We start from the raw sequence: 12,961 nt of genomic DNA, 5'->3' as shown, positions 1-12,961 counted from the left end.
GTTGACCCTGGGGAGTCAAAACGACTAAAGTATAAAACAGTGACACCACGTGTGAGATCTGCTCTCGCTCTCGCTTACCTTGCGCACAGTTTCAGTGTGATGGTGGACGCTTCTGGTGGTGGCTGCTGGGATGCCCCCTGGAAGCTTTGTCCAACCGGCCCCCGTGGGGGGCTGTCCAGCTCTGGAGGCTTCAGACAAAATCGGGAAAGGCCAGGGGTTTATGAATTGCTTCCATTTTGTTAAACCATGGACCAGAGAATCAAGAAGTGAAAAATCGGTGGATGTAGGGAGCAGGTGATGCTTGTGGAATATTCTAGTAACATCTGCCGGGATTTATCCAGGGTCTGGTGCTGAAGACTTGGACGCCTGCATTAGGAATGGGGTAGGAGCGAGGGGGTTGCAGCTTACAGTGAACCCAGCCTCTGTGCATGCTGGCCACTCACCTGGGGAGGCCGCTCCCTCTCTCAGGGGTCCCGGGAACACGGCATCCGGGAGTAGCAAAGGGACATGGCATAGAGGGAGACGTGAGGGTGTGGGGACAGTGAGGGTACCCCACCTCTGCTGCACATTCGGGCTGGAGCCAGGGTGGTTGAGGGACAAACACCCCAGGGCCTGGGTGCAAGGGACAAGCTTGTAGGCCTTCTCTCCCTGAGAGCCTGGGGGCCTCTCTCTGTGGCTCTGCGATTTGCCTGGTGTCTGCAGTGTGCCGAGAAGGCATTTCCAGTGGTTCTCTTTGGGTGCAGGATGGACAGACAGATCAGGGAAGAGCATGGGTGGCACTGCACCCCCTGGTGGTATGTGGAGGGGACACCCTGGGGGAAAGCCAGTCCTCGGGATGTGTCCTGTGTGCAGGGACAAGGCCAGTAACCCACAGGCGACAGGTTACACATAGCACCAGCACAGCGTAGAAAAAGCAAGGTCATGTTCTGCGTCACCCGATTTTCACTAAGCCCAGCTTCATGAGCATTGCCCAGATGTTGTCTTTATTCCCTGAAAGGCTTGAAACCTTCATTGTGTGGTGTTCTATCAACACATGATGAACATCTATTTTTCTGTGTGGTTGTTTCTCAGACATTACAAAGATCTTTGTTATGTTACCTTGATGTCCCTCAAGCCAATCCCATATTAGAGACATAAATCCATGTCTGCTCATTTTTTCAATATCTTGTATTCATAACTCAAGGAAAATAACCCAAAGATGCTATTTAATAGAAAAAAATATGTGAAAGAGGGTTGTTTCATAACCATTTAAAAGATCATATTTTATTTCTTCGGCACAAATGCTTTATTTCTTTGGTGCAAAATTTTCTTCATCAGGTCTCCAAAATACAGTACTTTTGAGCAATAATTGGAAGCAGTAAATGCATTCTCACTTTGTTCATATAGGCTGTAGGCAGGGATGCTCCACCTGTTAAGGAGCATGGAAAAAATGTTCTCTAGGAACCCCCTAGACCAGAGATCATGCTGCACTTGAAACAGATGAACAGACTTGTGCAATCCTTTAAACGAAAAAAATGCTTCTGCTAGTATATTAGGGTGATCTCCTAAAGACTCATTATAGTCCGTAAGAGCATTCACTTAAAATATGCTGTGCTCCCTGTGGGGGAGTGTGTTGGTGGCCATGACATTTCAAAGGAAGGTCACGGGCCTTTTATTTTGTCTTGCTCTTTTCATCCAAGTGCGTTGAGCTGTTGAGTAGTGTGTTCTTTTCCAAAGGAGCATCACTTTTGATACTGTCTTCCCAGAGTTCAATGTGTTCCACATGATTGCCGTGGGGCTGAGCAGCTCCATCCTGGGCTGCCTCCTTACTCTGCTCGTCTACACCTACTGTCAGCGGTACCAGCAGCAATCCCACGACGCCACCGTCATCCACCCTGTTGCTCCCGCCCCGCTCAACACCAGCATAACTAACCACATCAACAAACTGGACAAGTATGACTCGGTGGAAGCCATCAAGGTAAGGGATCGGCAGACGGAGGTGCAAGGAAGGGCCCTGGGGGCCATTGGCCAAGCTCGGGGGTGGGGGGTGGCTTGAGTGAAAGAGTGGAGAGCAAGGTAACGGGTGCCCCTCATGGTGAGCTGCCGTCTTAGCTTTGCTTTGCCTACAACAAAGATGGCGCCTTCTATGGGGAAGTAGGGTAAAAATAGGACTTGGAAACAGCAACGGATAAAATGCCAGAAAATATTGGGTCATTGGCCGATGTCCAGCTCTGCCTCCAATCCCCAGGATGGCATCCTGAGAAAAATTGTTACATTATGATAAAAACTATCTTCAAATAAATTTTATGCATAATGAAGGCTCTTCAGCTTTGCATGCTATTATGTGTGGGACGAAGTGTTGTGTTAAATTTTCTCAATGGGTGATTAATTCAGTGTTCGCCCCAGAAATAGAGAGTCAGTGGCCAGTCTCCTCGTTCTGAGGAAGAAGGAGTGGAAAGGACATTAGCTCTGGACCAGGCAGACCTGAGTCCATGAGTCACCAGCTGAGGCATTGTGTGTCAGGGTTTAGAATACAAGTCAGTTAATTCGTTGAACCTCGGTTTCTTCATCTTTAAAATGGGTATAGCAATGTGTACTGTCATATCTGTTGTGAGGACTAAATGGGATAACATGCAGGAGTCGGGGTATAGCTGGAAGGACACACAGGGCTCTTTTCGACTTCACCCCACATGCCCTGCCACCCACATGAATGAAGGACGTTCTCATTTTGATATTCCTCTTAAATTAGTGGTTCCCCATAACATTCCCAGGGAGCATTTTGATGCTCTCTCTGCTATGATGGTTTCCTTTGAAATTTGATTTCCTTCCCATGTGGGAATATGGAACGTCTTCAGCCCTTACAGTAAACTTCAGGTGGTTGGGAGGTCTTGTGTCCTGGGGACCACAGTGTCCTCTCTTGTTTACTTGGACAGAGACAGAGCCAGTTGGCTTTTACCCGTGCGTCTTGCTTACACCAGGATCCAGAACCCACCAGCACCTGATGCTAATCACCTGCTAGGGCCAGGGAATGAAGCCCCAGGCACTAATAACACTCCCCTCACACCCTCTCAGCACTGAGCTCCCAGAGTATGAGGAGGAACGTGAGCTCCTTTTATGAGCAAGAACCTTTCAAACAAGCCTTCAGAATCCAAGAATGGGGCTCCTCTAAATGTGATTCCAACCTATTGACTTGTGTGTTACTTTAAATGTCTCAAAGAGAATTTAGCTGGTCTTCTGATCTCACTTGAGATCCAGGAACCACCCAAGATAATAAGAAGTTTCACTGCTAGGAGGGCAGAGGCCTCTGAGGGCACTGACTGCTGCCTAGTCTCTAATGATCCTTCTGGAACTTTCTTCTGATACCTTGCCCAGACCAGTCCTGGACAGTTGGCCTCTGCCAACCATCTGACATCTTTATCAGTTCTTTTAATATTGAGGGTAAATATTAAATAGTTTGCATTTTGAAAGTGTAGGTGACTTTAATGACTTAATAAGGAAGGACAATCCGTGTCAGAAGTGGCTACAGTAGCCTGTGTTGGGGGGTCCAGAGCTGGGCCCCCCAGTAGTGTGCATATTATGGCCTGCTGAATGAGAAGGTACAGGCCACACGGGATCAGCAGGCAGGTCCCTCAGCACCCGAGCTCCTCCTTTGGGGGAAGAGAAACCCCGGGATTGTTTTAACTGAAGGCGCAGTTTCAGTACACTCACTCAGAGGAAGTCAGGTCCCAAGGATTATCACTTACCCATGCCCATGAGCCTGGGGAAGGGCAGTCCTCCATCCCTGGTCAGCAGTGAGCAGGAGACGAGAGAGGGTGGCACACCTGTTACTTATAAGGTGGTTCGGGCAGACATCACTCACGTTTTACAGGCTCAGCTCTTAAGTGGCTATTTTATTTTTTAATTTTATTAAAGATATTTATTTATTTATTTATTTATTTACTTATTTAGAGGGTGAGTGAGCGGAGGGGAGGGGCAGAGGGAGAGGGAGAGAATCTCAAGCAGCCTCCCCGCTGAGTCCATCTCAAGTCCCTGAGATCATGACCTGAGCTGAAATCAAGAGTCGAACACTCAACTAACTGAGCCACCCAGGCGCCCCTCTCAGTGGTTATTTTAAAAAGTGTCCCAGGATAGCTCTATTTTTAATGTCCTGAGGAATCTCCATACTGTTTTCCAGAGTGGTTGCACCAGCTTGCATTCCCACCAACCGTGTAAGATGGCTCCCCTTTCTCCACATCCTCGCCAACATTTGTCGTTTCCTGCCTTGTTAATTTTAACCATTCTGACTGGTTGCGGAAGGGGAGGTGGGTGGGGGATGGGGTAACTGGGTGATGAGCATTAAGGAAGGCACGTGATGTGATGAGCACTGGGTGTTATATGCAACTGATGAATCATTGAACACTACATCTGAAACTAGTGACGTACTATATGTTGGCTAATTGAATTTAAATTAAAAAATAAATTAAAAAAAAGGTGCCCCAGGAAAAGCAAAACAGGAACTTACGTGGAAACACTAAACTGGGGTCCTTAGGTAAATGTTCAGACTCTGGGTCTGAATGGGCTTGTCAGGCTGCAAAATGCCCAGGCAGCAACTTAGAATGGCTGTTTTCTCATCACTTGCTCACCTGCTAACTGTAGAAAATGAAAAGAAATCAAGCCATTTGAAATTTCATGCATTTACTTAAATAAGCTCCTTCAAAATCTCTTATCAATGTATCTGTCTGTGATAATCAGAAAGCCGCTTAAATTCTACTCAGTTACATAACATTCAAAGTGTCTGTTGATTTGAAATCACTAGAGTTTTAGGTTTGTTGAAGGTTTAGATTTCTCAAGATCTATATATCAAAAATTGCCAACCTCATTCTGGTCATGAGGCAGGTCCTCAGGAAGGCAAATAAGGGGAGGAAGCAAGTAAGTGAGAAATCATTTTAGAACAATGGAGCCTCAGAAGGGAGTTCAAGTTCAACATAATCGTCCCCTCATTATGTTATCTTTCCGAAATACTGCTTGTGGAGTATTCTTAAATCTTTCTTTTTATTATTACTTTACCTTTTACAGGCATTTAACAAAAACAACTTGATCCTAGAGGAAAGAAACAAGTACTTCAACCCGCATCTCACTGGGAAGACCTATTCTAACGCCTACTTTACAGATCTCAATAATTACGATGAGTACTAATAGCTGTTATATTTTTGGCTTCTTGTAATCCCCCAGTTTCTCAAGGCCTGTCCTCCATGACTGCCCATGTTTCCAAGACTTCAGAGATGAAGTTTGGATACATTTCAAGTGCATTTCAAGCCACGAGTGTCCCATTGCTGCCAAAAACAGACATCCTTAAAAGCAACAAAAATCTAAATATGATGTCGTGAAAACCTGGTCTAAGTGCTTGATCGTTGTTGAATGAGCCATGGCGTGAAGTTTTGTTTTGTTTTGTTTTTATTGTGTTCAGTCCATTTTTCTAACAAGTCCGTTGTTTTCGTGAGCTTTTTAATAAATGTACCACCCACATAGGAAGGAGTCTTTAGAAATAGGAATGTCTTCCTGCTCTTGAGCATAAATCTTCATGATGTTTTAATTCAAGAAAATAGACACTTCCGTTGAGAGTCCCCCTCCCTCCACAAGGAGTGTTAGGTCCACAGTATTTGATAAAATGAAGGATATGAATGTGGCTGTATCGTTACTCACCATGGATCTCCCATCTTCCCAACCTGGATAATTCTGTGGAATCCTTGGAAGCAACTTGTGTGTTTGGACTTTGGATGGTTCTCACCTGGGCAAGGGCAGGGATTCACCCTGGCTTGGGTCTGCAGAGGTGATGGTATGAGGTGTGACACACTCATCCCTCTGTTGGTCTTGATGCAGTTCTTGTGTTGTCCCTGGTGGAGTTGAGCTTAAAGACCAGAGGCTCAGACACGATGAAGGGTCCAGCATTCTGCGCAATGCTGCAAGGCTAGCCGCCATATTCTCACTTCTGGATTTCCTAGCATTCCAGGGAGCTCCTTGTCACGTGGTTGGCCCGGAAGCCTACCTGTCCGGTCCATAGTAACATCCTGAAGAGCCATCTGTAAAACCACCATTTGGTGGTTCACCATTTGGATATCCTCCTCAGCCTCTCTTATCCCTGCAAGGAAAGATCATGAACATTCATAATACCAATGAGGGAAAGTATTAAAAATACTTTGAAATATAATTGAAACCAACTTTTTTTTTCCCGTGTTATAGGAAGGTTCGAAAGAACTGACATTTAAGGAGAAGTAGCTTTTTATTTTCTGTCTCCTGATAGAACTAGTGTATGGCAATCAGCCCCTTCCCAGAGCATTACTGACATGTAGAACTGGTTTTCTGCAGCCCATCGATGTACATATTGAAGTGTGCCCCAAGTACCCAGCTGTCATTTGCTGCCTCCGGGTCCGGTGAGGAGGTTCTGGTGCCTTGTGTTTCTATCTATCTCAGTGCTGCCCTCCCCTCCGCCCCCTCCCACCTCTCCCTGCACAGAGGCAACAGCATTTCAAGATGTACCTTGAGAAAGCAGGGAAGTGAGGTTGTCAATGATCCCTGTGGTTCTGAGCATTGATCACCGCTAAGCATTTCAGAGTGCCGTCATGTATTCATAGAGGTCCCCGAAAGGAAAAAAGCGGGAGAAATTACTCATAAACAACTGATAAATAATACATGGCAGTTGGTTGAATAATTTTTGGAAGAAAGAACAAGATTGAAACTGCTCATCGGACACCCCTGACCGACATGGACAGTAAGACACGTTCTTATTGCACAGTGAACCTTCAGATCGGTGAATGTACGCAGCGCGGGCAGTGAGGAACACAGACTTATTAGCATACGTGTTTTTATCCTATCCAGTTGAAAGAAACAATTTCAGAAAGTGTTGGGGGAAATCCCACGTTTAGTCAAGAGTATTGTTGTATTGAAAATATTCTCACATACCCAGATTTTCAGAAGCTACTCTACTAAAATTCCAATTTAAATGGCAGGGGGTCTCCGGGAGGTCAGAGAGGTCGCACCTGAATGGTGTTCTGGGTCTTTCCAGGGGGGAGTCCATGTTGCCTCTCCTGCGTGGCTTGCCCGCTGTGTGAGGCCGCTGTGCTTGGACACACAGAGCCGAAGTCCACACTGAGGAGGTGAAATTCAGCCAGCTGGTTTCCTCATTGTTCCTCAGCTGGATTTGCACTGGATGCTTTAACTTGTGTCTTCACTTTCCTTTAAGAAAAATGTCCTCACTGTGAAGCACAATGTAGTTGCTTTTGAATCCCTTCCCCAGTGTTTTCTAAGCTTAAAAGGTCGTTTTATCTCCCCTGGGAAAGAGAATACTAATATTTGGAGAAAGCATCCCTGGACCTGATTAGAAATGCTTTCTAAGTGCTGTCCATGCTAGACTTCAGTCCATCCCCTGCAGTGACTGGGGACAGCACCCACCCTCCCCTTGGAGTTTTCACGTTTGCTGATGATACGTCCTGGAACTTACCGCTGCTGAGAAATGCTCTCATCTTTGTTCTCTGAAACTCTACTTAAAGAAAAATTACTCTGGCTTCTCTCTCTCTCTCTGTGTCTCTCTCACATTCTCCTTATTTCACAGAATTTCAATTCGTTAAGAATAATTTTAACTATAATCTAAGTATTCTAAGCAGCTACGGAGTAACTTTTGCTTTTCCATCCTTCTGCGGCTGTTGTTCGTAGGTGTGTGCCTCCCCTCCGTACCCCTGGTTGTTGCCTGAGCCCCAGGCGGCCTTTCACAAGGGTGCCTCCCACGTCCACCCGGACCTTCTCCCTAAAGCAGCTCTCCTGGAGGCTGCCACATTTGCCTTCCCCGTGGGTCACATTGTAAGTTTCTGGATGACTTTTTCTTTCGGTCTTTATCTTTTTTTTCTTTTCCTTCCTTCTGTTTTCCTCTCTCCCTCTCTCCTTCCTTCCTTCCTTCCTTCCTTCCTTCCTTCCTTCCTTCCTTCCTAGTACAAGCAGCGCAGATCGGGACTAATACTTTTAAGCCGCACTCCCTCTGAACCTAACATCGAATGACACTAATCACAGTTAAATCTCTAGGATTATTTCTGGATAGGGTTGAAGTTTGCCTGTTTTCATTAGGAAACTGGTTTTCGGCTCACATTAGTCTTCGGAAGTGATTCCCAGCGGCAGGGCTGCTCAGGGTCCTTTCTCCAGACCAAACGAGTGCCCATCCAGAGCGTCCAGCCTACAGAGGCCCACATCCTATGGAAGGAGAACACTGCACGGCTTTCCCCAAGGAGCGCTGTGGACCAGCGGCTGGCATGAGCCCAAGGGCTCGTCACCCCTGAGCGATGGGACTGTGACTTGGGAGGACCTCTGCCCCACGGAAGCCCCACCACCACCAGACCCGTTGCTTCCCTGCAGGGTTGCCCAGTTCGCTGGAGGTCCATGTCCCTGCTGCTTCAGGGAGGCCTCTGTGCCCCACTCCTGCAGGGATGTTCAGCAAGCCCACTTGGGTGCATTCTGAGGGCAAGTGGTGCTTCCTTGCGTGTGTATGTGGGGCGGGTGGAGGTGCCACAGGGCCTGCAGAGGAGTGGACTGTGGGGGGACACGCATCCCTGCCCCAGAGAAGCCCCTGTCCCTGGGAAGGGGCCGCCCTGTGCTCAGGGTGGACTGGGGTGTGGCCCCTGGACTCGTGGAATGATGCCAAAGAAAAGAGAAGCCAAGGTGGGAAAAGGTGAAAATGGGGACCTGGTGGCTCCCGAGCTGAGTGTGAGGGCCGGTCCCAGGTGGGGAGCCACGATGCACGCACAGCTCTTGGGGTCCGATGCCGGGACTCTTCCAGGACCAACTGCCCAAAGGGCGGGAGTTTCAGCCGAGGGTGGCCTTATTTACTTATTTATCTGCACATGGGTGAGAGTCGTGGGACTGAAAGCCCAGGAGGGTGAGTGTTTCCACTGGAGGCTTTGGTAGAATCCGTGGGTCAGACCACCTTTCAAGTTATGGACAAAGTCTCAGCGGGGGAATCCCGTGTCCCCAGGGCCACCTACAGGATACATGAGTGGTTAACGGAAGATCGGAGGAGATTTTATGTTAAATATATATCAAGTCTGTACTCAGCTAATCATTTTGCATAAACACTCCCTTAATGCACACTGAAGGTGCAGTCTTGGTAGTGTCTGAAATCACAAGTATCCTGATGCTTCTTTATGATATTTACTTGTTTTTAGAATAAATCGTGGACATGTCCCCGACACTGTCAAAACACCTTCAGCAGGATCTTTTACACTCCATTGGGGTTTTCTGGTGTGTGGCATTTGGGGTCCACTCCATTGAAGTCAGCATTTCCATCTCAAAAGCTTGGCTCTGGGGCACCATCCAGGGGCAACAGGTACCAGTGGGGGGTATAGTGAACTGCTTCTACGTCAAAGCAGCCATTCTCCACAGAGCAGGACTGTCCCTAAGCCTCCAGCTCCAATAATCAGTGTTCCCGAAGGTGGGAATTACAATGAGAACCTTAAATCAACTCATACGCAAACTCTCTGCTCTTCTTTTTAAGATGAGGCAAAAGTGGAGTTCTCGGATTGCGTTGGCATGCCCAGTACATTCATCCCTTCTCATGTCTCCATTACGTCATGACCATTCTTGTTACCTGGTGAGAATATGTGGACACAACATTGCAGATCTGATTACCTATGATTATCTATTGTCAGAAAACAAAGCCATGCTGAGCAGCACCTTGCTTCTCTGGGCAATGGGCGTGAAATGGGAGAACGTAAAGTAACTGTCACTTTGACCAGAGGAATACACAAAAAGGAATGCCAGTTATTCAGAGATCAAAGATTTGGAGACCAGAAACCATTATGGAATTTATTTCTGCTTTTCTCCTCTATTGAGATCATTAATAATAATTGATTGAAAGATGCTTTGTAACTGTACACATACTGACTCAAGGTATTCCTATTCTCTGTTTTGATAATCTGATAAAATACAGGGAAATAAATTGCTGGAATCCTTGGTTTTCCCTTTGGAAACTGAAAAGTAATGAACAAGATGCAATGTTGGATTATTGGCAGGGATTTCTATAATGACTATTCTGTCATTTTTTTTTTTATTATCCTGTCTCCTTTTTTTAATGGACTTATATTAAAGATGTGTTATACATATTTTGGGGAGCAGGTGGATCAAGGTTTTTTCGTCTGTCACATGTCGCATTATCAAAAATTTGATACATGTTACAAAAGCATCAGGAATGGAGATTGTTCTCTCTTGAAAACATAGCTTACACGGCACAGGGACTTAGAACATCGTCAAAACCAAAGTCAGAGCCTGACACCAGGTGTACGGTTCCTAACGTAAGCTGCCTCGTAGTATTTGCAAAAGATCGTATTTGTTTTGCCATCGAAAGCAATCAAGCTTATTACCCATGACCAGAGTCAGAATCCATTTTTGTTCCAACAGGTTTTACTGTATTTACATGGTGGGGGTAACTAGCCAAGGATAGTTTAAAACCAGAAAGGAACAAAGTAGAGAGAGAAAACCACTCTGTGGCACTTCTTAAACCAACATTTTGGACCAGCAATGCCATCCACTCCATCTCTTTATATTTAGGAAGAAATCTGAGGCCAGTGGTTGGAACATGAGTGACCCTATTCTTTTTCAGCTTCGTGGCAACTTAATGCCAAGTCGTCCAAATGTTAGGGGAATGGTAGTTCAAACTGGTTCAAATGCTCGGTAAATATGAGCTGGGAGCAAAATCTGGATTCTGGAAAATCCCAAACTGTCCTTCTATCATGTCACTGAGAAAAAAGCATTGTTCTCCATCCCCTGTAAGTGCAGAGAGTTTAATTCCCTATAAAAAGTTGCCAGTGCCTTGTTTGAGATGGTGATTTATCATCTCATCTGGATATTATTGGTTCCATTTCAAAGCAGAGGACTGACTGGCTGCACTTTGAAGAAAATCTTGTATGTCTCTTTGAACTCAGGAATAGAAAATGACCCACGGAGCACATCCTAGGTGTGATGTCTGCCCCCACTGGGTAGAGCACGTCGCACCAGAACAGGGGCAGATGTGTGTTCCGAGTTCAGGTTATTCTGGTCTCAGCCTTCCAGAAAGTGACATCACTTTAATTACACATCTTCCACAAAACACATTAGGGTTTGGTCTGTGGTAGGAATGCTGATGTGCTGCCTGTCGAAGTTAGAGTGTTTGTTACTGTCGCTCTTCAGGCAAGTCCACAGATAGAGGAAAATCAGGCTGGTGACAGCTGGTACAGATACACTGAGTGGAATGAGAACCACCTAGAACTTTGTGCGCTTTTTTGTTTTTTCAAGCCAACGTCAACACTGCTTACAAGTACACAAAGTTGTCAACCTTAATTTGGATTAAGAAAGTTAATGGTGTTTTCTCTGCGAAAGGTGTTTTTTTTCTTATACCGTGACTGTGGCCAACATCGAACTTGAACTTCTGCCCTTTGAAAGAAAGCACGGTTTGAACCTTCAACCCCAGCTCCTCCATTCACCACTGAAACTCTACGTCATCTGCAAAGAAAATGCACAAACTTGGTCCAGTGTAGGATTCTTCAAAAGTGGGTGACAAAGCTTGTGTGTTATGCCCCTTGACGTGACTTATGAAGATGTTATGCTATTAAATGCCTCGTTCTGTGTTAATTTGCTGTTGCTGTTTTGTGATGCAAAATAAATGTATTCGGGATTGTTTCAGTTTTTCACTGAACCTTCTCCAAAGCCAACTACAGCCCTTGGGAAACTTGCAGAAAGTTCTTGACCTTAAAATTAATTTTTAAAAGACAATAAGTATTAATCATAATGGGGCTTTTTAGATGAGGGAGCATTTGCCTTTCCCTTCCTTTGAATGAAGAACTGGAGTTTTGATTGCCCTGTTGGAATCCTCGTGAATTGCCAGAACTTTCTTCACTGGGCCATTGGGTGCACTTTTTTTCTGTCCTTACGTTCGGTTTTCAAGGTTTCATTTGAACAAAAACCTTATTAGAAATGTGTAATACAAATTTCCAGTAGTCTTCACTTTCATGTTTTCTGTTCAGCAGTTCATTGGTCTTAAATGCTCACTTGAGAGCTGTCCAGGTCTATATCCAAGAACGTTGTTTAATGACACCTGACAGATACATTGCTTTCAAAAATCAGTTTGAGGTACCAACTGTGGCATCCCAGGCAGGGAGCTCATGAGCTGGTATGTTGAATCCATTATGGAAATTTTGAGAAGAGGCGGGTTGGGGGGGTTACTCGCCGATCAGCAGAAACCAACTCACACCTGCTCCAGGTCCCAACTCTGAGGAAAGCAAACATATTTATAAGATAAAATGAGCTGTTACTACAGAAGGGGAAATGCCGTGCTCACTGCTCTTGGTGAATTGCCAGTTTCTATAATCCAAACCAATTCATCTTTTTTAAACAGTAAATTCACGAAGAATGATCTTGAGTGCCACCAAGAGTGCAATCTTCCCTCCATTGCATCCCCTCCACACCATCTCTATCTGCCAACATTTTCGGACAAAAGAAGAGAATCCTGACTATGTACAGTATAAATTGTATTATATTTTTTGTACTTATGTTTTATGTAAATAGTTTGTCTCATTCAATTGTATGTGAGCATTGAAATAAATCCTACCATTTAGGAAACAATTTAGTGGAATTGTTCTTTGCCTCAACTTCCCTTTGCCCCCAGAGGCGCTAAGGCGTAACAGCTCCTTGAAGAAGGTTTCATCAGAGTGAGACTGGACAGCCTTCTGGGCAAACCCCCGATCAAGCTCCTGTTTGTTCTTCAGATCCCAAGGCCTCTTGAGTGGTGGCCAAGATCGGCACCCCCACAGCTTCACGATGATTCTGCAATGCAGTAAACAAGTAATAGAAATATTTCTGCAGGCGACAGGACCTACGTGAACAGGAAAGCCAACCAGGGTTTTAATTTACTAGGGGTCGATATCAGGTACTGTTGATGGTTCATTCATTAAGTTCTTTTCATCTTCTCTCCAGCACACCATATTCCATT

The 12,961-nt window shown here is 45.5% G+C and overlaps 1 protein-coding gene across 1 annotated transcript in view; it reads left to right on the top strand.

The window, feature by feature from the left end:
- SEMA5A (semaphorin 5A) overlaps positions 1-12,594 on the top strand; it is a 392,731-nt gene extending 380,137 nt beyond the window's left edge. Inside the window, exons 19-20 of the mRNA XM_081825786.1 lie at positions 1,700-1,957; positions 5,035-12,594. Coding sequence (XP_081681912.1) covers positions 1,700-1,957; positions 5,035-5,154 — 378 coding nt within the window. The 3' untranslated portion in view covers positions 5,155-12,594. The remainder of the gene's footprint in view (positions 1-1,699; positions 1,958-5,034) is intronic.
- Positions 12,595-12,961: the final 367 nt, after the last annotated feature.

This window comes from Leptonychotes weddellii, chromosome 7 (assembly GCF_054177405.1).
Source record: "Leptonychotes weddellii isolate Sample4059 chromosome 7, ASM5417740v2, whole genome shotgun sequence".
In the NCBI taxonomy this organism is placed as follows: domain Eukaryota; kingdom Metazoa; phylum Chordata; class Mammalia; order Carnivora; family Phocidae; genus Leptonychotes; species Leptonychotes weddellii.
Note: the sequence above shows the minus strand (reverse complement) of the source record. Positions and strands in the feature narration are given on the sequence as shown.